The sequence below is a fragment of the Halichoerus grypus genome, chromosome 6, assembly GCF_964656455.1.
Source record: "Halichoerus grypus chromosome 6, mHalGry1.hap1.1, whole genome shotgun sequence".
NCBI classification, from domain to species: domain Eukaryota; kingdom Metazoa; phylum Chordata; class Mammalia; order Carnivora; family Phocidae; genus Halichoerus; species Halichoerus grypus.
The window spans coordinates 37,192,173-37,215,341 of NC_135717.1; the positions used below are offsets into that span (position 1 = coordinate 37,192,173).

At 62.6% G+C, this 23,169-nt stretch overlaps 1 protein-coding gene across 2 annotated transcripts; it reads right to left on the reverse strand.

The window, feature by feature from the left end:
* Positions 1 to 501: 501 nt before the first annotated feature.
* On the reverse strand, positions 502 to 21,483 carry GLIS2 (GLIS family zinc finger 2). Of its 2 annotated transcripts, XM_036090951.2 has the most exons (7): positions 21,258 to 21,483; positions 6,540 to 6,781; positions 5,547 to 5,719; positions 4,638 to 4,814; positions 4,423 to 4,556; positions 4,212 to 4,333; positions 502 to 3,283 (listed from the first exon to the last, which is right to left on the reverse strand). In XM_036090951.2, the coding sequence occupies exons 2-7, from the start codon at positions 6,709 to 6,711 to the stop codon at positions 2,484 to 2,486; spliced, it is 1,578 nt and encodes a 525-aa protein (XP_035946844.1). In that variant the 5' UTR covers positions 6,712 to 6,781; positions 21,258 to 21,483; the 3' UTR covers positions 502 to 2,483. The 2 variants fall into 2 exon arrangements, with proteins under 2 accessions (XP_035946844.1, XP_035946846.1); XM_036090953.2 differs by lacking the exon at positions 21,258 to 21,483 and having other exon boundaries at positions 4,212 to 4,330; positions 6,540 to 7,089.
* Between the last annotated feature and the right edge of the window lie 1,686 nt (positions 21,484 to 23,169).

Consider the following 23,169-nt stretch of genomic DNA (forward strand, 5'->3'; position numbering starts at 1 on the left):
CCCCCACACCAGGCCCCTCCTGCAGCCTCACCATCCTCAGGTCTCCCTTACCCTTCCCACCGGATACAGAGCCCTGCGCCCCCAGCTCTGCCACAGGCCGCCTTTCCCCGAGCTGGGTTTCGCTCTAGCATCTCTGGAATCTGGGTGGAATGCTCCAGTGCGGCCGGGAAAGAGAAGCTTTCGCCAGACTCTCCTTGGACTGAGGCCAGGGAGTTGTGTCTCCCCCAGAGCAAAGGCGCTCACCAAAGTCACAGCAGGTAGTGGCAGGGTGAGGACCTGAACTCATGATGCTTCTTCCAGAATCTTCCATCTCCACCCCCTCGGCACCCGCCCCCTCCTAGCAGCAGACCTGGCAGTTGTGGCAGCCCCCGGGTTGGAAGGAAGCCCTGGAACAGGGCCTCTGAGTGCCGCATTCTGGGGTGGGTGACCCATACCAGGCACAGGACAGTTGGGGTCCTCGAGCAGGGTGGCTCCGCTCACGGCACAGCCAAGACAGAAACCATCTTTGCAACTGACTTTTATTGTTTCTTTATAAACTTCCTCTCACATGGAGGAATATATTGTTATAGTCATTAGCTTATCTCTTTTTTTTCTTTTTTAAACTCTATGCTAACAGCAATGGAGCCAAGAGGAGGAAAAACATAAGCTACGATAGAAAGGCACTTAGAACCTGTTAAAATACTGATATCCTGGAATGTGCAACAACAAACCCACAACAACAACACATATACCAGCCCTTCCGAGCTTGGTCTATCACCGAGTCACATGCTGAGCTAATGTCGCCTTCCAGTGCCCTGTTCCTCTGCTCCCTGGGCTTGAGTCTCAGAGCCCTCACCCCCAAGTGGGGACTTAAGGCCTGGGTCCTGGGTGGGGCCCGAAGAAAGGAGACCAGCTCCCTCCTGCTCTGCTCACAGCCCCTTCAAGGGGCAGAGCCAGTACCGCCAGGCTCTGTCGGGGCAGGCCCGGGCAGGGTGACCCCTCTAGGACAGAGGGGCAGTCCAGGCAACGGTGAAGGCCGCAGGGCTGCTGACGACCCCACTGCTGGCCTGCAGCTCCCTGTCTTACAGCAGGGGAAATGGAGTGCTTGGTCGTGTGGCCAAGGCGCCAGGAGTCCTGACTGCGGGGGCCAGCGCCTCCCAGATGGCACCAGGCCACCTCCAGGGAGGGAACAGCGAGGGCTCAGGGTGAGGGGAAGCACAATGCTGCAGCCCCAGAGCCTGGTGGAACTGGGCAGTGGGTGGTGGGGCACGTGGACACTGGCATCCTTAGCTTATTCCGGCCCGTGCCACGGGGGAGGTGGTGGGCAGGGGTTGGGGACACCTCTAGGACAGGCTCAACGGGGGAAAGCCAAAGCAAACAGCCATGTTGTAAACCCGGGCTCCTTCCTCCAGCTTCCCCTTCCCAGGCAGAGGGCTTGGGCCCTCCCACGGCCATCCTTGTTTGCTTCACCCCCCAAGCCCAGGGTTTTCAGTCCATGGCCTCTGGAAAGCTCCCATGCCCAGCCCTGGCCTGGAGCCCTTCCTTCCCTGTGTGCTGGCTGTGACTTGGCACCCCCAGAATGGGAGCTGTGTCCCAGCCTGGGGTTGTCCCCAGCCAGCCTCCCACCTCCTGACACCCTGCAAGCCACCGTAGTCCCTTGTGCAGAGTGGCACCGCCCCAGGCCAGGCCCTGCCCCACCTGTTCCCTGAGCCAAGCGAGGGCCCAGGGTCCTGGCATCTCCCCTCCTCGCTCAGGGCTCCACTGCCCACACTCCCGGGGCTCCCTGAAAATAGAGGGAGAAGGCCCAGTAGCGAAGGGGCAGGTGAGCGGTCACAGTCCCCTCACTTGGGAGAGCATCCGGCCCAGAGAGGGGGCCAACCCTCAGGTAGTGCTGGCTGTTTTTGGACGGGCTAGTGGGGGGGGGGGGACAGCTGGCAGAGCGGGCCTCCCTCTCTGAGTTTGGAGGCGCCTTGTCATAGGGATAAGGTGGCTTCTTCCTGTGGCTTTGCCTGCGTCTGTCTTGCTCTCCCTCTGGAGGCTGGGCCAGAGGGAAAGGGGTCCAAGAAGCCCCCAGAGCAGGGGCCCAGAGAGGCTAGGCAGGACGGGGACATGGCTGGCAGGTGGGCAAGGCAGGGAGGGAGGGCGCCCTACCCAGGCTGGCGACTGGTTGAGGGAGTCACAGGGCGGGTGGGGGGGAGGGTACTGAGGGCTAGGTGGAGGACAGGGCAGGGGGAGGGCCAGAGGTGAGTGAGGCCTCAGCACCCAGGAGCACGGCTCTCCCTGGCTGGCAGGACCAGCTCCCCTCCAGAGCCTGGGACACCACCAATGACCTTCTAGCACCATCCTTGCTGCCCAGCTTGTCTGGGGCTGGGTCCGCCTGGGGGACACAGGGCGGGCCCCGGGGGCAGGAGGACATTATTGCTATTTCGCAGAAGAGTTTCCGTTCGTCGGGGCAGGGCCGGGAGCTGCTAGCTGGGCTGCGGGTAGCCATCCTGCAGGCGGGTTCAGTTCACCACGGCTGGCTTGAGCAGCACGGAACCCGGCGGGATGACCACCCAACCAGGAGCGAGTGCCTCTGGGCTGCTGGCTGCCGAGTTGACACCCGTGGACAGGTCCAGCACGGTGCCTGGCAGCAGGGGGAGTCCATCAGGGCTTGGCCGGGAGCGGCTGCTCTCAGTCCTCTCCAGGGGCGTCTTGCGGCCCTCCATGCCCAGAGACCTGGCTGGCACTGCCCCACGCCCCTTCTCCCCCTCGGCCTTGCCGCCAGCGGAGCCAGCGAGGAGGGAGACCACAGGCAGGCCCAGTCCACCAGCCCCAAAGGGTGAGGGCAGCAGCGGGTTCTTGGCCAGATTGAGGGGCAAGACGGGGCCCGGCAGCCCGGGGCCCATGCCCCCCGCTCCCCCACCACCCCCGCCATTGCCGCAGGCCAGGGCACTGAGGTCAAGGGGGGCAGGGGCCAGGGGCAGGGGCAGGCCAGGCAGGCCGGGGCCTCCAAAAAGGGCAGCAGGGTTGGGGATGATGATCTGGGCTCCGCTGACATAGGGGCCGCCGTCGGGGGTGGGCAGCGGGGGTTTGGGGGGTGGGCGCAGTTGCAGGAGCTCTTGCTGCTCGTGAGACACGAAGTGGCCATGGGCCTTGATGTGCTTGCGCAGCGAGCTGGGGTCCGTGTAGCGCTTGTGGCAGCCGGGCATCTTGCAGTAGTAGGGCTTGTCTACGTAGTGGGTGCGTGTGTGCTTGAAGCGGTCGCTCGAGTTGGAGTAGCGCTTGCTGCAGCCCTCGTAGGGGCAGACATAGGGCTTCTCACCTGCGGGGTGGAGCAGGGCATGAGGGGCCTCTCTGCAGCCCGGGCTCCTAGCCCCAGCCCCACCCCGGGCCGCCCCAGGCCCCTCACCCTGGACCAAGATCCCCCTGCGATCACAGACTGTCCAATGTGGGGGATGGTGTTCCCAGCACCCGGCACGAGATCTGATCCCAGGTGGGGACAGCGGGGCACAGCCACTGAGAAGCCCACCCGGTCACCCCCTGCTCTGCTCTGGCCTGACTGTGTGCCTCTGGCCTCAGTCCTGTGCTCCAGATTGGGGATGACAGCGACCACTTCAACAGGCAGGACCACAAATCTGCTTACATACTTCCGGGAAGCCCCTGCTGGGAGGGGGCCCACAGTAAGCACTGTAGGAATGCCCGCTCCGCTGTATTTGGTCCTGGTGCAGCATAATGCCTCCAGACTGACTAAATGTCTGGTAGCCACTCTCGGTGCACCTTTGAAGTGTGGCTGGCCCACACTGACATGTGCTGCGAGTGAGGGAAAACATACTCCCCAGACTGTGATTCCAGACTTTGCACAAGATTAATTCCAGTGTCTCACTGATCGCTTTTTAATATATCAGATTCAAGAAAATATGTATTACAATTCATTTCACCTATTCCTTTGTCCTTTCTTTAATGCGGCAATTTGGATTTTTTTTTTTTTTTTGCGATTAGGAAATTTAAAATTAGGTGTGTGGCTCTGTCACCAGAGCTGGCCCCACTGTGTGCCGAGCAGAGCGAGGCGCGGGTACGCGCCTCACGGGCGGCATCCGTCGGTCGATCACACGACGGCGGTGCTGATGCCACGCAGGGAGATGTGTCCGTGCTCCAGGAGTGGACACTGAGGGGTGCCCCCCAGAAGTGGCACTCGAGAAGGGACGCATCCCTCACCTCTCCGCCGCCCAGCCCCCCGGCCCGCTGCTCACCTGTGTGCGAGCGGTTGTGGATCTTCAGATTCTCCAGGCGAGAGAAGCTCTTGCTGCAGGTGGGGCAGCGGTGCGGCTTCTCGTTGGTGTGTGTGCGGATGTGGATGAGCATCTTGTACCTGCTCCAGGGAGGGCACAGGGGAGCTCGACGCAGCTCGCCGGACACCCGAGCCCCCCCCAGGCCCCCCGGGCCCCCCCCGCCCTCCCTCACCTGGCATTGAAGCCTCGGCCATGGCGGGCACAGCCCTCCCAGTGACAGCAGTACCCTGCGTCCTTCTCAGGCTTGACATGGTAGTCATTGACGTGATCCACCAGGTCTTGCAGGAGCTCGAAGAGCTGGTTACACTGTGGGGCCGGGGAGGGTTCTGAGTCTTCGTGGGGCCGCCCACCCCGGCCCTGGCCCCCCGTTCCTGGCCCCCCACTCACCTTGGCCCAGCGACACACCAGCTGTTTGGGCAGGGGGAGCTCTGGTGAGAGGCACTTGTCCTTGGGGGCGGTGAGGAAGGAGGAAGCAGGCAGGTGCAGGGCCCCCCCGGAGCCTAGAGGCAGGAAGAACTGGAAGGAACTAGGGACGCCATCTAGATAGCGCAGTGGCTGGAAGTCCTGGGGACAGGGGGGCAGAGTGGGTCAGTGCTCCCCGCTGGGCCAGGAGGCCCACACCCCCTCTGTCTCCTTCTGTGGCAGGTTGAGTTGTCCCAGTCCCAACCCCCTGTACCTGTGGGTGTAACCCTAGTTGGAAATACGGTCTCTGCACATGCAATCAAGTTAAGAAGAAGTCATACTGGGAGTGCCTGCGTGGCTCAGTCTGCTAAGTGTCTGACTCTTGATTTCAGCTTAGGATATGATCTCAGGGTCGTGAGATCAAACCCGGCTTCGGCTCCACGCTGGGCATAGAGCCGGCTTTTAAGATTCTCTCCCTCTCCCTCTGCCCCCACCCCTGCTCTCTCTCTCCCTCAAAAAAAAAAAAAAAAAAAAAGGTCATATGGGGTTGGGGAGAACTAAATCCAGTGATGGATGTCTTCATAAAAGAAAGGGAGATTTGAACTCAGAGACACATGGAGGCAGGAAGGCAAGGTGGCACCAGGGGCAGAGATTGGAATGACACTGCTACGAGACAGGGGACGCCGGGAGCCACCAGAAGCTGGAAAGAAGTGAGGAAAGATTCTTGCCCAGAGCCTTCGGAGGGAGCACAGCCCTGTCAATACCTTGACTTCAGACTTTCGCTTCCAGAACTATGACAGAATAATACATTTCTGTTGTTCTAAGCCACCCAGTTTATGGTCTTTTCCAGGAAACCAATACACCTCTTTTCCAGAACCCGCACTCCCTCCTTACCGGGGCAGTGGGCACTGCAGGCAGGTCCCCGTTGCCCTGGCGCTCAGGGGACAGCGAGCTGCTGCCATTGGGGGAATCCAGCCCAGACGGCGGTGACAAGCTGAGGTCCACCAGCGGGGCCGCCGAAAAGCGTCCCTCTACCTTCTCGGGGAACTTGGGGTTCAGCAGGAAGCCTAAGGGAGAAGCACTATTCAGGGGTGCTGGAGCTGGGAGTCCTCCGAATCCTGAAAGCAGATACCAGCCACACCCCCAGACCACCTTGGGACCCCAAGCATCTGAGCAGCAGCCTGCACAAGTGACAAATGGAACCTTTGCCACCATGAGAGCTCAGCCGTTGGGTAAGACAGGAAGTGGAAAGTACCCACTGAACAGGAACTTGAAGCCAGGCTCCTGGCTTGCTGTCACCCTGGCAGGTAGGGACCTTTCTGACTTTCTGACTTTTCCTGGGCCCTTCCTGCCTCACTGCGCCCTTCTGTAACAGGAGGGGTTTGGGCCAGGCTGCTTCCAGAGCCTTCTAGCTCAGACATGGTGGGTCTGGTTTTCAGGGTCCAGAGGAGGCAGAGTGGAAGTCCTGAGCCCCAAGCACCTGCTGAGAGGCACTTGCTGGGCTCAGTCCCCAGTCTGCACGGACCTGACTGACCAGCCACGCTGCCTCAAAGCCCAGGAGTTGGGTCACAGGGCCTCGGTCACCGCTTGTGAATCCCCTGCTCCCCCTTACCAGCGCCTCCATGTCCTCCCCGAGGCCTAGTTTGAATCCTGGCTCTGCTGGGCCAGCTTCATGAACGGGGCAGGTCAGTTGCCTCCCCCCAGGGACAAGGTCACCTCCAGAGACAAACTGCTGGGAGGATAAATGGACAGAGCTCTAGCTCTAAGCTGAAAGCTGCAAGGGGCTTGCTTACATCCTCGGGGACACACCTTGGACGTTCTTCCCATTGCCCCGGCTCCATCAGGGCCTGAGACCCCCCCCGCCCCACCCTGCCCGGGGTACTGTACCTGAGTGCGGGGAGCCCGGAGAGCCCGGGGTGGGGCTGTCATCCACCAGGCCGAGGTCCCTGTGCAGAGCCCGGTGCCGGACCACACTCAGCGTCCTCTCCCGCTTTTCTCTCGCCGCCCGGAGCTTGGTGATGCTCAGCTTCAGGTCGAGCGGCTCGTCCAAGGAGTGCATGGTGATGGGGGGCTGGTCGGAGGTGGCTGCAGGCAGTGGGGAGCTCCCAAGCTGGTATTCAGGCAGGAACCTGGGGGAGGACAGGAGCTGTGCTGTGACACTGTGACCTCAGGCTTCTCAGGCTGCACCCACGGAAGCCGCCAGGAGAGGATGTGCGGCAGCATGAGCACTGTCTCCTTGGGAAGGGGGACCCTCTGGCTCTCGCCCTGGGTCACATGAGGAGCGCCAAACACCTACTAAGAGCTTCTACATCCACTGCCCTCAAGTCTTTTCTGGAGGCAAAGCTCAGAGAGTCCATTTTGCCATGAAACAGTTTTAGAGACACTGCCTCAGGTCACAGAGCTAAGAAGTGGCAGAGCTACCAGCTTCAAAGCCAGATCTCCCTGGAACTGGTCAGCCAAGTCCCAAAGGTCATTTCTGACCAAGTGGAAAGTCGTGCTCGGGATCACATGCCTGGTTTGAGCCTGAGGACCCAAAACCAGACCAAAAGAGCAACGAGTGTCTTCCAAGGTAGCCATTAGTGGTTCTCAGCTACTGATCACCAAGGGCTCGCTGTGTCGGGCTTCCCAGGCAGCTGTGGTCACCTGCAAGGGAAGGAGGCTGCGACCTTGCCTCAGGCGAGCTGTGCAGAGCCTGGCCCAAGGGATGGGGGTGCAGGCAGGGGGCCTTGCCTCCCAGGTGAGGTCCAGAAGAGAGGTGCCCATAGGCCCGGGGAGTCAGAGGGGTCTGGGCTGCCACCAGGGGGCAGCTGGGGACTGTGGCCCAGCCAGGCCGGCCAGGGACAGGGTTGGAGGGAAGTGGACCAGCTCTGGTGGTTAATGAAATATATGTATACATCATTTTTTTTTCAGTGGTGATGATATTCTTTTATTACAAGTTCTCATGCTGGTATTTTCATGGTTCCTTAACACTTCTCAATGGTGTGAGTTTCTTCACATTCAAATGACCCAAGAGCAAGGTCAACTATTCCAAACTCATACTTTTTCCAGGGGCAACCTTTCCACGTGTGGTCAAAGTGTATCCTTGCATTTGCTAATTGAGATGATTACACCCTGAAAATCTGTCCGATAAACAAGCCAACACCATGAGATAGTCCATGTCATTCACCAAATCCACGTTTTCATAATTTAAAACAGAACACCCCTGTAACCACCACATAGTAAATGATCATACATCTCAGCTGTGCGTGCGTGTGTGCGCGCGCACGCGTACGCGCACACGTGCCTCCCATGTATGCAGAGCTGCTTCATGGAGCCGGAAGGAGGAAGACAGCCCTTATGTCCCCACTCATCTTTTTTCCAGGCCATGCACCTCAGCAACATTATAAACAATTTTCTCTGGTCCCAAGTCCTGGCCCATCCATCTCCCCTGACAAGCTCTCCTTCTGCCAAGACCCTCCAAGCACACAGGGAACGAGACAGTCCCCTACCTCAGTTAGGATCCTCTGCTTCGAGGACATCCCAAGACCCTACCAGCACATGGCTAAATATTGGAGCCCAAGGAGGGGCAGCTACACTTGGTCGTGGGACCCTGTCTGTGACCTGACTTGTCCCAGTTAAACTGCATCAGGTGGAAGCAGTCAGATCTGTTTGGATTTGCCCCCCAGGCCACACATGGGCCAGGGGCTCCCAGCGATGCAAGTGGGATCAGGCTGCCACCCTGCCCTTTAGGAGTTCCAGACCCAAGGCGGGCAGGTGGGTGGGTGACAGTGATGGATGGACCTGGGCCCCTTCCACTCTCTCTCTGGCTGGGCAGGGAGCTGCCCTCTGCCTGACCCCCCTCCCCCAGTTATGTCTGTCTGTCTGCCTGTCCCTCCACCTGTTTATTTTTAGACACAGGCCCAGTCCAACCTCCCTGAAGCTCCTCTGTGCTGGGAGCCTAGAAGGGGAGGAAGGAAGTAAATATTTATGCTGATTAAGAATTCAGGAGCCAGGAAGGGCTGGTGGCCTGGTCCTTCAGCTGGCCTAGGGCCACAGGCCTCCCCACAGCCTCCATCCCCCACCCCCAACCGGACCTTCCAGACAAGGGGACCATGCGGGCAGGATGGTCTGGGAACTGGGAATTCAAACTGACACTTTGATTGGCAACCCTGTCCAGGTAACTTCCTTTGGCATCTGCCCTACTCTCCTCCACCCCTGGCCAGACGGGGTCCAGGGAGGAGCCCTAGACCCAGGGTCACCTTGTGCTGAAGACCTGCAGGAGACATGCCTCAACATGCAACTAGGAAGGCCCCACAAGAGGAGCCTGTTTCCTGGGACAGGGCAGGCACAGTACCCAGGTGGGAGTGGGGACTCCAGCACCCCCCTTAATCAGCAGGCCCAGTCCCCAGCAGAGAACCCCCCCACACACACTTCCTGTCACTGGGTTCTGCCCAGGGAGGCAGGGATTCATTCCGATGGAAGAACCCAGAACACAGTCCTGAGGCCCAGGCCTCCCCCAAAGGAAGAAGCAGCCACCCCAAAAGCTCTCAGCATCCCCCAACCCCAGGCCGGCCCCACCCAGAATTGTCCTCCAAAAGGTGGCCCCACACCAGGGGAAAGACCCCTATGATCTCTCTCCTGTCCTGACCTTGGCCAACCTCAAGGTGTCTCCTTCCACTCCCCACCCCCCAGCTTGCAGAGGCCATTTCTGAAGCGGGGCTCTGCTCTTTGTTCCCCTTGTTCCGGGGCTGGGTGAAGGGGGGAAGGCGACAGCCAGGGTGGCACTCGCCTGGGCCTCGGAGGCCCAGAGGGGAAAGCGGCAGGGCCTGGAACCTGCGGAGGCCAGCCACGCCGTCACCCAATTCGACGCTCCCGACACCCAGGCGGGCTGGGGCGGGCGGGAGGGGGACACTCGGGCGTCGCGTTTCCCAGGAGGCCAGGGCCGCTCCGAAGGGTGACGCGCACGGCTCCGAGGGGGCAGGCGAGCTTCGGAACCGAACCGGCGGCGGAGCCCGCGGCGGGGCAGCGGTCGGGCGCGACCCCCTCGCCGCAGGCGGGCGGGGAGGCGGCGCCGAGGTGGTCGCGCTGCCGGGCGCCGCGCCGCTGCTCCAGCTGCGAAAGGAACTAATTAGAGCCCAGGGAGCCGGAGGAAGCGGGGCGGCGCGGGGACCACCGGGGCGGCGGGGCGGGCGCGGGACCCCGGCCGGCGTCCCCGGGGGGCGGGGGTCACCCCGAGGGTGGGCCGAGCTGGCTCCCCCCATCCCCCCACCCCGGGGCCCGGCCCCCGACCGCCGCGCCCGCCCCGTCGGCCGGGCCCAGACAATGGCCGCTATTGTGCGCCCGCCCCGCCGCGCGCAGACGGCCCCCAGCTGCAGCGCCCGGCGAGCGCCCCCGCCTGGCCCGGCCTACCTGGCGGCCGAGCCCACCCGCGGCGGGCGGGGCGAGCGCGGGGGGCGGGGGAAACCGAGGCCCGGACCGCGCACGGACTCCGCGGGGGCCCTGTGGCGTGGGGTGGGACGCATACCGAGGGCGGGGGGGGGGTTCAACATGCGTCCAACACCTACCCTGTGCCAGGCACCGGCTGTCCAGGAATTCTCCGAACCCTCTAAAACCCCTACTGGGAGTAGAGGCCGTCGTTGCCCCTGTCGTACACATGGGGAAACTGAGGCTCGAGCTCACCAGACCCACGGGAGTGGGCTGGACTCCGCTCTGGATAAAGCCGCTCCTTCCCTGCTTGGGGGAGGTCAGCTGGCTGGCCCGGAGCTTGGAGGGCAGCCTGCGTAGGTGGAGGGGGGCAGCTAAGCATACCCACCCTGAGAAGCACTCAGGGGCTCCTGGCCAGAAGCAGAGAGGACAGGGCTCTCTGTAAGATGGGGGCTCTCCCTGCCCACCCCACAGCAGCATGGGGCCATGTAAGGGACACCCCTTATTGACCCCGTGGTCCTGAAACTGCCCTTTGGTCAGCCATGGCTCATCTAGCCTAAAACCTGGGGACAAGGGTCCAAGATGCACCTCTCAAAAGCCCAGTGGCTTTCTTGGTATTGCATGGAAAGAGGAAGTAAGTCCCCAGCCTCCCCCATGCTCTGTGGGTGCAGGGGTGTTTGGTGACTGGGATCATGGCTATCAACATGCAGTTCTCATAGATGGGGAAACTGAGCGCTGGGGTGGGGAGCAAGCCAGCTGGAAGCCTCAGGTGAATATTACATGACAACAGGACCAACAACCACCTGTTAAGGCAGGTGCTGGCCACCCCCATTTTACAGATTTCACAACTGAAGCTCAGGGAGATTAAGTGACCTGTCCAAGGTCACACAGCTTGTCTGTGGCAGAACTGGATTTCAAGCCCAGGTGAGTCCAGAAGCCAAGTTCACTATCAGCCCCTCCTTTGCCCAAGGATGTGGGGAGGGGCAGGCAAAAGGGCTCCAGCTTGGCACCCCCTCCCTGCCCAGGGGTTTGTGGGATCTAGGTACAGAGCCTAGGAGGGGCAGCAGGCAGTGGGTGGGCGCTGGAGGGGCCAGCCTGGGGGGGGGGGGCGCCCACAGGGAGGCTTGGAGAGCCGAGGGCAGATATGCTGCCAAAGCAAACGGCCCCACATTCCTGGGAACTGCTCCGGCTCCCTCCCTGCTCTGGCCAAGAGCTCCACCCTCCTGGCGGCCAGAGGCAGGGGTGCGGGCAGGGGCAGACCCCATCCTCTCAGCGCCCCCCTTCCTGAGCAGGCAGCAGAGCAGGAGTCCAAGTACGGGTCAGACCACCTGGGTCTCCAGCTTGGCTCTGTCACTTCCTGCCCATGTGACTTAGGGCAGGTCACCTCTGTCTCATTGTCCTCACCTCTAAAATGGGATGATCCTAATAGTAATAAGAACTCACTGGGCTTTGGGTGGTGATGCACACATCCAGTGATTTTTTTTTTTAAGATTTTATTTATTTATTTGACAGAGAGACAGTGAGAGAGGGAACATAAGCAGGGGGTGTGGGAGAGGGAGAAGCTTCCCGCTGAGCAGGGAGCCCGACACGGGGCTCGACCCCAGGGCCCTGGGATCATGACCTGAGCCGAAGGCAGACACCCAACGACTCAGCCGTCCAGGTGCCCCCATCCAGTGATTTCTTAATGTCTCCCATTATTATGTAATATTCAGCAACTGAAACAATGCTGGGCTCATAGTAGGTACTTGGTCAAACTTGTTGAATTAACTGTCACCATCACTGACACGTCTGGCCTTTGGCTAGTCTGGAGCTGTGAGGACAGCTGGGTGGGGGGACTGACCCTCCCCACGGCATCCACAGACACCACTGTCTCCCCCTCACCTGAGCGCAACTGGCCTTCATTGTAAGGTGCAACTAAACAAGCTGGTGCCCCTCAGAGAGCCTCAGGCATCAGCTGTCCTGGGCAGTGGCCACAGCTGACCCTAGCCACCTTCTAGAGCTCAACTGCTCAAAGAAAAGGAGGGAGGCCCTGGAGTCTCTGAGCAACCCTGGAAGGAGCAGGGCTCCTCCCGGGACTCAGAGGAGGGGCTTATCCTGAGGCCTCGCCCAGCAGGTCCCAGGAGAGGGGCCAGGGCCAGCGTACTTCCTGTAAGACCAAGGGGTTCTTCCCTGGGAACCTCTCACTCTGCAGGCAGGCCCTGCCCCCATCTCAAGATGGGCCCTCAGCCAGCCTCCGGAGCCTCCCCAGGTCCCCCTGGGGTGGGGGGGGCAGACCCCACCCAGGTGGAGGGCAAGTGCCCCAGGTGACCCAACCAGGGCTGAGCTCTCTGCCCTCAGCCATGGGGTCCTCAGGAAAGCCCTCAGCTGGGCAGCACCTGAAGAAGGGTGTGTGCCAGGAACCTCCACTCGGGCATGTTTAGATAGCACTACCCAGAGCCAGGCTAGTTGGTCCCAGGCCCCTGTGCTCTCGCCCCTGGCTGTGGGGCCTCAGATGGGGCCCTGCTGCCCCCTAGGAGCCTTGGTCAGAAACATAGGTAGCACAGTAAGGTGCCAGCTCACAGGGCAAGGTAGGGATTGGGGACATCCCACAGGGAGAACTTGGCCCAGCGCCTGGCACGCAGGAGACGTAGCTCCGAGAATTCTTGTTCCTGGCCCTGGGCTGGGGGTGCCCCATGCAATAACTTAGCCTGCCAAGGTCACCCAGATACTTGAGCAGTGCTGAAGCTGGAAGGCCCACAGCTGGCTCCCCCACCCCCACGCCCACACCCCTCACCGGTCCTGGCTTCCCCAATGACACCAGGTAGGGAGGAGTGACTCACGCATGGGCCCAGCCCACACACGAACACGCACACTCACACAGATGCGCGTGCCTGTCCAGCTGCAGGGGCCAGCCTGGCACAGAGGACTCCCTTAGGCCTGGTGGCTTCTAGGCCCCCATCTCAACGGCCTCCACCCCCTACTGCCTGCCTGCCTGCAGCCACCTTTGCACAACTATGTCTGGTATTTTCCTGTCTGCCCAGCTTGCTGGCGGGGGTGGGGGGGGAGGTGGTGCGTGGGGCTTTAAGCACTGCCTGCACCTGGGCCTCAGCCAGAGGCGAGCCCGCCAAGCAGCCCCCACACCCGCCCTCGGACTGGGAAGGGAAGGGCCGAGCCCAGGCCGCCCAAATCCCTGGGAGGTTCTGGCATGGGGTTCGGGGGAGCCAGACAGGGCCACACACCCACTGAGGGCTCGGCGGGAGCAGTCCAGGCCCTGCCAGGCAGCACTGCCCCTCAGGGCGGACAGGCAGGGCTGGGCACTCCGCCAGAACTCCCTGGGGCCAGCAAAGGCCAGGGCCAGTGTCCCACAGAACATGGGCGGGCCCCCACGGCACCCCGACGTAGAGGCAATGAGTATGTGTCCCACCTGTGCTCAGACACCATACACACAGGGCACAGCACGTGACCAGCAGCAGGCCTGGGACCCAGGAGTTATGAGGAGCAGCAGGGATGAGGCCCAGGCCCCAAAGGGAAGGAAACGCTGCCCTTGCCCAGCCAAATCAGGCTGTAAGACAACCCGATGAACACCTCCTGAGTCCTGGGGGCTCTTGCCCATGGCCCTCCCCTCCCACCAACCCAGGACGAGCACCAGGCCCACAGAACAGCACCTGCCAACTCCGAGCAGAGGCGGCCAAGGCGGGCTCTGGACTTTGGCCCTTCCCTCCCTCTGCCTCGTTTACCCCATCGCTCAGTTATGCATTCCAACACCAGGCCCTCCACCCCATCAGTCCTGGGGGCCCACAGATGAATGAGGATGAAAGGCACCTGGACCTCAGTGGGGGAACAAGAGCAGCTGGTGGGGGGGCGGGGGGAAGGGGGGCAGAGGGCTGCTCCCGAGCAGTGGGGACATGGGGTGAAGTGTTGGGGCATCAGGTCCTAACTTGTTCTGCAGGCCAGACAGGCCAGTCTGCCTCCCGCTCACCATCTCCATTCATCCTCATGTCCCCCCCACCCCCAGCAAATTAGGTGCTAGTCTCTCCATTTTCCAGAGGGGGAGATCGAGGCTTAGAAAGGTTCAGTCACCTGCCAAGGTCACAAGAGCTTGTAAGTAGCACATCTGGGGTTCACTGCCAGGTTCCAAAGCCCACACTCTTTCTGGGCCCAATGCCGTAGAGGCCTGGGGTGGCTCGGCTGACCTTCAGCAAACCTGCCTGTCACTCAGGAGAGGAGGAGGCCCAAGAGGGAGGCTGGGCCAGGACCTGGAGGGCACCGGGGAGTCATGGAGTGCTCTACACAGAAAGGACCCTCTTCCTTTCCAGCCCAGAGGCTCCTGTCCTCAAGCTCTCCCCTGCAGCACCTCCTTTCTCAGGATTCCCTTTCTCCCACGAGCTCGATGCTCACCTCTTGGGTGCCCGGCCCGCTGCACAACCTTCCACATTCCCATATTCTCCTCCAGCTGCCACTCCCCTCCTACCCCTTCCTGCACCAAGCCTTCCCTGATTCACCCTCTCCAGCCTCAGACTCTTGCAGCAGGTGCCCGACAGTGGGGCAGAGGACCTGCTTCTGTCCCCATGCTGCTGAGGGAAGTGTTCCTAGCCCTGCGACAGCCTGTCTGCCTGCCACGATCACCCAGGGTCCAAGTCCTCACTAATGCCATAATGTCACCAGCTCTTTTTTTTTTTTTTTTAAAGATTTTATTTATTCATTTGACAGAAAGAGACACAGTGAGAGAGGGAACACAAGCAGGGGGAGTGGGAGAGGGAGAAGCAGGCTCCCCGCAGAGCAGGGAGCCCAATGTGGGGCTCGATCCCAGGACCCTGGGATCATGACCTGAGCCGAAGGCAGACGCTCAACGACTGAGCCACCCAGGCGCCCCATGTCACCAGCTCTTGAACATACCCTGGATGCCTGGCCCTGCACACAGAGTGTCATATGCACTGCCCCCTGACCTTTGGCCCCAGCACTTACTCCGGCACCTGGCATTCAGAGCCTCATTCCAAGAAGGGAGTCCTAGAGCCGGCGAAGGCCTCCTGCAGCGGACCACTGCACTATTTCCCACGGCCCCCACGCTGAGCTAACTCCTTCCACCATCGTGAACTGGGCAGCGATGCAAAGAGCTGGGGGCTCAGAGCCAGAAAACCGGCCTGCCCCAATCTGATGTGGGCAAAGCTCTGGGCCTCAGTTTCCCCATCCAGGAAAGGAGAGGGCTAGCCTAAAGTAACCTGGAGCTTGAGCACCCTAACCAGTCCCTGAACAGCACCATCACACCTGCCCTCTGCTTTTCCCAAACACCTGGCACTCAGTGAATGTCTGTTGAATGAATGGACCCATCTGTGGTGCCCACCAGCAGGGTGAGGGGGGTAGGGATGGAGGGGCTGAGGCCCAAAGAAGGAAGTGGCTTGCCCAAGGTCAAGGTGAAAGGCAGGGACTGGGCCTTGACACAGAGGCCTCTTCCTCCCCGTCCAGGGCAAAGGACCCAGGAGCAGACCTGGACAAGGATGGGGTGGCCAGCATTGCCCTGGTTCAGTTGGGATGACTGGCAGGGCCCAGTTCCCCCAGCTTCTCTCCTGCCACTCCCACCCAGCACTGGCACAGAGCCCACCCAAGAACAGCCTGCGACCAGGCCCAGCAGGGGCTCTGCAATGAACTCTGGACTCCAGCCCCACACCCCTACCCTCCCCACCCCCTGCCCACAGCCCCTCTTCCCTGCCACCCCCGCCTGTCCCCTGCTTGTCCCATCTGGCAGCAAAGCAAGTCTAGAACCTGGGGGCAGTCTCCAAACCCAAAAGGAAACACCCACTGGGTAGCGCCCTGCCAGGCCTGGCCTGCTCCAGGTCCTTGGGACCCGGGGTCCCTAGGACCCAGCAGGGTGAGCACTAGGTGTCCTGAGATGGTGCTGCGGGCCTGGCCTGAAAGAGGGTGGGGCTGGCAGGCAGACAGCCAGCAGTACTGGGGTGGGGGGAGCTTTGTAGAACAGGCAGGACAATGGAGGGCCCACAGCCTAGGGGGGAGGGGGACATCGCAGCTCAGGGGCAGTCAGCCTGAAAGTGTGGGGATGGGGGTTGGGGGGCTCTGGAGGCAGGAGGGAGTGGCCCAGGGGAGAAATGGCTCAGGCGGGCTGGGACTTGCCAGCCAGACCCAGATGGACGATGGGGAGAAGGGAGGGAGAGAGGCTTCCTCTGGACGCAGCTGCCCCCACGTCATGCCCTCATGCCCGTGCAGTGGATGGGGGGGCGGAGCAGGGAGGGGGACGGGCAGGAGTAGAGCTGAGGGGAATCCCAGGTTGCACTGACATTTCAGGGGCAAGGGCCAGACAGCCTTAGGCTCCGGTCCCCCTCTGTCCCTCCCTGACCCCAAGTGACCCCAGGCCAAGCCCTCAAATCTCTGAGCTTCAGTCCCCACCCCCCCCAAGAAGCCCCCACCGGCAGCCCTCTGACTCCCAGGGTCCCAGTGGGGCACTAGCCTGTGAGTGCATTTGTGCAAAGGAGACAAGACCCTCTGTCAGATGGGCAGGATTGTTTTCCCAGGGCTGACTCAGGCAGCTCAGCAGTCTCCTGGGGCCTCTGGAGCCTCCCACCCGCCCTTGGCCATGACTGGAGGAGGGGGCCGGGGGCTGGGTCAGTCCCCTCCCCAGGCAGCCATCTGCCAAGGCAGGAGTACGTGTGCACACACATGTCGCACGCTGCATCGCGGGGCTCCCCCTGTGGCGGGTACTACCTGGCTTCTCAGGCATTGAAGACAAAGGGCCTGAGGAAGCCCCAGCCTCTCTCCAGACCCCCAGTCACGGCACTGGAAGATTCTAGTCCCTCTGCCCATCCCCCACTGGGGGCAGCTGGAGCAGATGGAAAGTCCCCCCACACACACACACCCCAATGCTGGAATCACTTCACATCTCCGTGCCCCCCAGGCTCCTCCCAGCCTGACCACCAGTTAACCAGAAACCTCCATCCCATCTGGGAGGGGAAGGAGGAGAGGAAGGCCAGAGCTCCCGCCCCTCAAGATGCCCAGAGCCAAGGCCTCTACCCTGCCCAGCCTGAGGGCGCTTGGAGAAAGCATCCTAGCCAGGATGGCAGGTCAGGCTCTGGGGCTCCCTGGGGACCAGCTGTGTAGAGGCCCCCAGAGCTCCCCAGGGAGGGTCCCACAGCACCAGAGCTGGAATGGGAAGAAGGGCCAGGGACCCCCTCACCTCCATGGAGCAGTCTGCAACTCAGGCCAGCAGGATCCGTGTCAGGAAAAGGGTGGGGTTTGGGGGCCCACTTGGGTTCCCCTCAAGAGCAGGATCCCTTCCTATCCCAGGCTGGGAAACTGACCACCAGATACCAACCCCCAGACCAGCCAGAGCAGACCCAGGAGCTTGGGCCCAGATGCCCACTGGCCCTGTTCCATCCTAAGCTTTAGTTTCTTCATTTGTCAGTGATCAATGGATCTTCCTCACAGGGTTGATGGGGCAATTTCAGATGACAGATGTCCACACCTGCCAACTTCCCGGGGCCATTGGAAGGCACTGATTTTTTCAGGGAGTTCTTCCCCCCATGCTGCTCCATCCCCTGACCCCGTGGGCATGCCCATCCCTGCCTCCCTAGGGACCTCAGCTGGTATTGTTATTAGTTGGAGTGCAGCAGGGGTTTGCAGGGCTGAGTTGGGGCCCCCGGAGAGAAACCAGGGTCTACCTACTTGGAGCCGCGCCCCTACACAGGAACCCCAGCAGCACATCCTTTCCTGTCCAGCATCAAAGCTTCAACCCTGGCTGTTCAGCAAAGCACGTAGAGGTGGAAAATGCTGAGTCCCCACCCCTAGCCGCACCTGAATCTGAATCGGGATTCACCAGGGGTCGCTGATTCACTGGGGCAGATGTGTACCACGGGCTTTGCAAAAGCTGTGGTCCTCCACACCCGGGTTGGGTGGCAGGCTGGGGAAAGGTCGGGTATCCCATCTCAGAGAGGTGACACCCCGACACATGGCTGGGCCACCCACCTATACGGCCCTTTTACAAGGGAACCAACTCAGGCAAGTGAGAGCCGCCTCTTTCTGGCTGGCCCTAAGCTGCCCCCTCACCAGCCAGGGGCGCTCCCCACCTCTGGGTGAAGGGGGGACCACCCGACACCTTCCACCAGTCACCCTCTGGCCTCCATCATCTGTGTGAAATATAAATTTACAGTAAGAACCCGGAATAGAGGGAGGCTTCTCTGCAGCCTCGGAAAAGGCTCTTCCCCCTCTTCTGCCCAGCTCAGGGCCTCTCCACTGCGAGCTGAACTCCCCGCTTGGGTGAGGGGCCTCCACAGCCTCCCCTGGTACACAACCTGGGGAGACATCCGGTGCCGGAGGGGACAGCCAGAGCGGCCATCTCCCCCACCAAACCCCAGTGTGCCTCCCAGCACCAGGGCCCCACCCCAAACGCCAGCCCCAACATCTGGTCCCCCAGCCACAGCTGTCGCCACCCTCCCTCATCCTGGGATTGCCCCAAACTCTGCCCAGCACCCGTCCCCACCCCCTCGCCCAAGTGGGAAATTCGGATTCCAGGCAAGTCAGGGTAGATGAAAACGCACATGGGAAAATGTCGTCAGGAAAACACATTCTTCCTTCTATACCGCAGTTCAGACCCCGGGAGGATTAGGTGGCAGAGGACACTCCCACCGCCTGGGGCCAAGGCCAGGCCAGGGAAGGAGGGGAGAGGGGAGTGCGGGGGCTGCAAGGTGGGGCCGGGAGGGGTACAGGGGCCCCTCACAGGCCCCAAGGAGGGGTCCTGACAGAGCTTTGTCTTCCTGCAGGGCAGCTGGCCCTCCGCGGGCACTCCCAGCGAGGGGAGCCAGGGCAGAAGACATTGCTGTGGCCATACCCATCTGCAGCTGGCTTTTTAGAAACAACAAAAGCTTTGGGGGGACGCGATTCACACGATTGTTTGAAATGAGGTTTTTGGATGTCTGTGGCATCCAGTTATTCATACTGGCTCCACCCACGGATAATTGAGAGTTGGCTTTTGTTGGCCTGACCCCATGTCTCAGTACCCCCCCACCAACAAGTCTTCTCATGGACTCCAGCTCGGGAAGCTCACCTTGTCTGACCTCTTGGTTTTACGGATGAGGAAACTGAGACCTAGAAAGTGGAGGGGGGGGGGTTGTTGGCCCAAGGGCCCCTGGGAGTTGGTGGCCTGGCCCAAACTCAAATCCAGGATACCAGATTCCCAGGCCAGGGGCTTTTCCCACTCACCCTCAAGGCTGTGGCCTGGCTCTCGCGAATCCCCCAAAGCCACTGACTCTAAAAGCAGTGGTGCCTGGAAGTGGGGTGACTCACTGTCTGGCTTCCTGGGGCGCCCCCTCCCCATCAGTGAGGGAGGGACTGGCAGGTGTCCCTGTGTAGAGAGCCAGGAGCAGGGAGAGGCCCCCCAGGGGACCTGGGCCAGGGTCACTCAGGGGCCGAAGAGCCCCAGCTGGAGGGATTTAACACCAAAGGTCAAAGGTCACAGACAGGGAAGGGCGGGCAGGCTCTGGGGGTCACAGGGTCAGCGCTAATGGCAGCTCCGGAAAGGAGGGGGAGGGTAAGGAGCTAAGGAAAACAGGGCGGCTTCCAAGGGGTCCTCAACCCCCATAAACTGTGCCCCAACCCCCTGGCACTGCCTCCTGCCTGGATGGCTGCAGACAGGGCCCAGCAGAGCTGGGGGTGGGTTGTAAGATGGCCTGGGCTGGAGCCTGGAAAGGGGTGTCCTGGGAAGGGCTCCCCAGGTGCAGCCCCTCCCCCAGAGTGGGCCAGGGCCAGCTGGGAGGCCCAGCCCAGGCCCAGAGGGGAGAAGGAGGAGCAGAGGGGGAGGCTCCGAGGTCACGGGGAGAGGTGTGTGGGCCGGGCTGGAACAGCTGTGGTACTGTGGCACCAGGAGTGGGGCTTGGAGAGGACTGGGTGGGTGGGCAGGCCGAAGGGGCCAGCTTCCCCTTCCCTGAGCTTGGGAGCTGAGGAAGGCCCTGGGGGAGCAGGGTGGCTCCTGCTGTTCTCTAGCTTCAGCTAAGCCCCACCTTCCCTCCAGGATGTAAGCCCCTCAGGAAGGCTGCCTCTAAAGACCACAGCTCAGGCCCTGGCCCTGGCCTAGACCAAGAGCCACAAGAGCCCAGGCCTTGGCCAGGTCCCCGGCTGGCCTGGCTGCCCCCTCAGTGTCAAGCGTTCCCTTCAGAGCCAAGATCCCGGGCTGTGATGGCTGGGGGCCCAGGGCTCCTCCCAGGATCCCTTCCCGCTTCCCAGGCCCCAGGGCAGGGCCAGGATTCCTGCAACCATCACTGCCCCAGGGTGGCCAGGCCAGGCGGGCCCTCCCTGACAGAGGGAGAGGCAGCATGCTGCCCTGCTGTGGCCTGAGTACCCGACTGGCCAGGGCAGTGTGCCAAGGCCTCCAGGTGCCAGCCTGGATTCCAGCCCCGTTCCAGGGGGCCTGCAGGGAAGCAGGGTGCCGGCATCTCCCTCCCTGGGCCTCTCCTTCCCTGGGGATGCACCTGCCTCACCCCCTCCCTCACTCCCTCCAGACCCTCCTTCAGGCCGTTGGATACCCCCGCCCTCTTCACTTTGCCAGGTTCTTCTGCTTCTACCCAGACAGCAGAGGAGGACGAACAAGTGCCAGACAGGACTCCGGCTCCCAGTCCTGACGCGGCGGCACCCCCTGTCCTGACCCCCAGGGACGCCTCCCTCCCCCGGCCCAGGAAGGGCCCAGGCTAGCCAGGGGCAGCAGTGGGGAGACTTTCCGGGACAAGGGAGGAGACACCTTTCAAACCCCGTCCTAGAAACAGCCCCGGCGCAGCCGTGGGAAGGGGCGGCTGCCCCGCTGCCCCAGACAACTTCGTGCCCAGGCTCCGGGGGGCCCCCCTCTCACCCCGCAGCGCGCCCCCACCGCGGCCGCCCAACTTCCCCGCCGAAGTTTGCTCCCGCCCTGGGCCCGGCCGTGGCTCGGCCCGGCCTCCGGACGGAGGGAGGGAAGGAGGGAGGAGAAAGACGGAGAGACGGAGGGACGGGGCCGGGGAGCCGGCGAGGGAGGGAGCGCGCGAGCCAAGCGAGCGAGGGAGCGAGCGCAGGGGCCCCGGCGAGGGCTCACAATGGCCCGGGGCGAGGCGCGGACGCGGGAGGAGGAGGCGACCCTCGGGTCCCGCAGCCCCGCGCAGCCCCACGCAGCCCCCGCGCGACAGCCCAGCACCCCCCCCCCCCCGCCGCCCGCCCATGCCCGTCCCCACGGCGCGACGCCCCGGGGCTTCCTACCTCGGCGGCGGGGCCGGTCGGGCTCCCGGCTGCGGGCTCCGGCGGTCGGGGGGCGGCGGGGGAGCGAGCGGGGGAGGGGCCGGGGCGGGCGGGGGCCGGGGCGCGAGGCTCACGCGGCGCGGGCTCCCCTGGCACGGCCGCCCGGCGCCCGGCCGCTCCGCCACATCTGCAGCTCCGGCAGGGAAGGTGGCCGCGGCGGCCGGGCCGTGCGGGGATGTCTTAGAGAGGGAGGGAGGAGGGAGGAGGGAGGTGGCGGGAGGAGGGCCGGGCAAGCCTCGGAGGAGGGGGAGGAGGAGGGGCGCGGGGGGCGGCCTTGCTCCCTCCTCCCTCCCCCGCTGGTTCCCTCGCGCCCGCCCTCCCAGCAAACCCCTCTCGCCGCGGCGGCCCCAGGCCCGGGGCGCCAGCTGCCAGGCGGGGCGTGCGCGTCGGGGGGAGGGGGCGGCCGGGAGCCGGCGCTGGGCCGGGGGAGGGGAGGGAGAGAGGGCGGTGGGGCGGCAGGGCCGCGGGGAGCGGGCACCGGGAGGGAGGGGGCGCCGGGCCGCGGCCGGGCGGCGCGCGTCCTCCTCGGTCCCATCATCGGGTACCCCCCCCGCCGCGCCCCGCCCCCGGCCCGAGGGCAGCGCTGGGACACGGCCCGGAGGTGGCCTGGGGATGTCGGGGGCGGGGGGGGAGGGATGTCCCGCCCTTGGGGAAGCCCAGGGAGGGGGCAGGCGCGCGGGTGACCGGAGGGAGGGCGTGCGGGCCCAGAGGAAAAGCCCCGAGGACCGGGAAGATGGAGGAGGTCGCTGCGGCCGAGGGGGCGGGGGCCCCTCGCCTCCCTCCCGCGGGGTCACCTTGGCCAGGCCCCCCGCGGCCCCCGGCGGCGGGGAGGGCGGCAGGAATGCCTCTCCGCAGGCCCTGGTTTCTCCGCCCAGCCCAGTTCCAGGAACGCGCGGGCAGCGCCCGCCAGGCAGAGGCCCCGGCTCCGGATTCGGGGAGGCGCAAGCCAGGGTTCGAGGCCGGGATCAGACCCTCCCTCCCGTCCCACGCCGGGTTGGTCCCCGCCTTGCCCTCGGCCTCAGTTTCCCACACAGTGGAATTAGGACGAGGTCTGGCCGGGAGCAGTCCGGGCTTCCGCTCGGCCCCAGTCTTGGTCCCAGCAGTTGGGACAACCTGCGTCCCCAACCTGAGCCCCGCGGGGGTCCTTGGCCTCGCCGGAACCCCGCGGTTAGGAGGTGGAAGGAGTGGATGCCGGCGAGTGCTAAAGCCCCGCACTCGCCTAAGCTGTCTTTTCCCTCCTAATGTTGAACCCAGACTCGCGCGTTCTTGAGTGTGTCTTGTTTGGGCCAATCTGGAGCCCCTGCCCGGTTGTCTCGCTGCTGTGCTGTCCGGTGGCAAATCTTGGTTCAAAAACAGCCCTCCTGCTATTGGCCAGCCCCACCGCCTCGCAGCTTTGAGGAGTCCAGGAGAGGAAAAGCCTCCTCTTGTAGATGAGACACCTGACTCCCGGTGTAATTTCGCCTTCGTGTGTGTATTTGATGCCGCTGTCCGCCGCCAGAGCCGGAGACCGGTGGGTCTTGATCACACAGCATCCTCAGCTCCTGGCACAGCTCTTGGCACATAGTAGGTGCTCCAGACATGTTGCACGATGGACACAGGATAGGTGCTCATTACATGTTAAGCTAATGTACATATAGTTGGTGCTCATGACTTCTGCATAAATGGACACAGAGTTCCTGCTCTTAAATTGTTACATGAACACACAGTAGATGCTTATTGTATTTTGGGCAAATGGATACATAGTTGGTGCTTATGATGGTTGCATGAATGGACACATAATAGGTACTCATGACTTACATGAATAGACACAGAGTAGGTGCTCATGAATTGTTGGGTGATACATAAAAGGCCTGTAGGCCTGGAAAGTAGCGAT

Coding starts and splice junctions, on each gene's coding strand:
- GLIS2 (XM_036090951.2), bottom strand. CDS start 6,711: ATGCACTCCTTGGACGAGCCGCTCGACCTGAAGCTGAGCATCACCAAG. Junction 5,720..6,539: donor TCCGGGCTCCCCGCACTCAG/GTACAGTACCCC, acceptor CTTCTCCCTTAG/GCTTCCTGCTGAACCCCAAG. Junction 4,815..5,546: donor CTGCAGTGCCCACTGCCCCG/GTAAGGAGGGAG, acceptor CCCTGTCCCCAG/GACTTCCAGCCACTGCGCTA.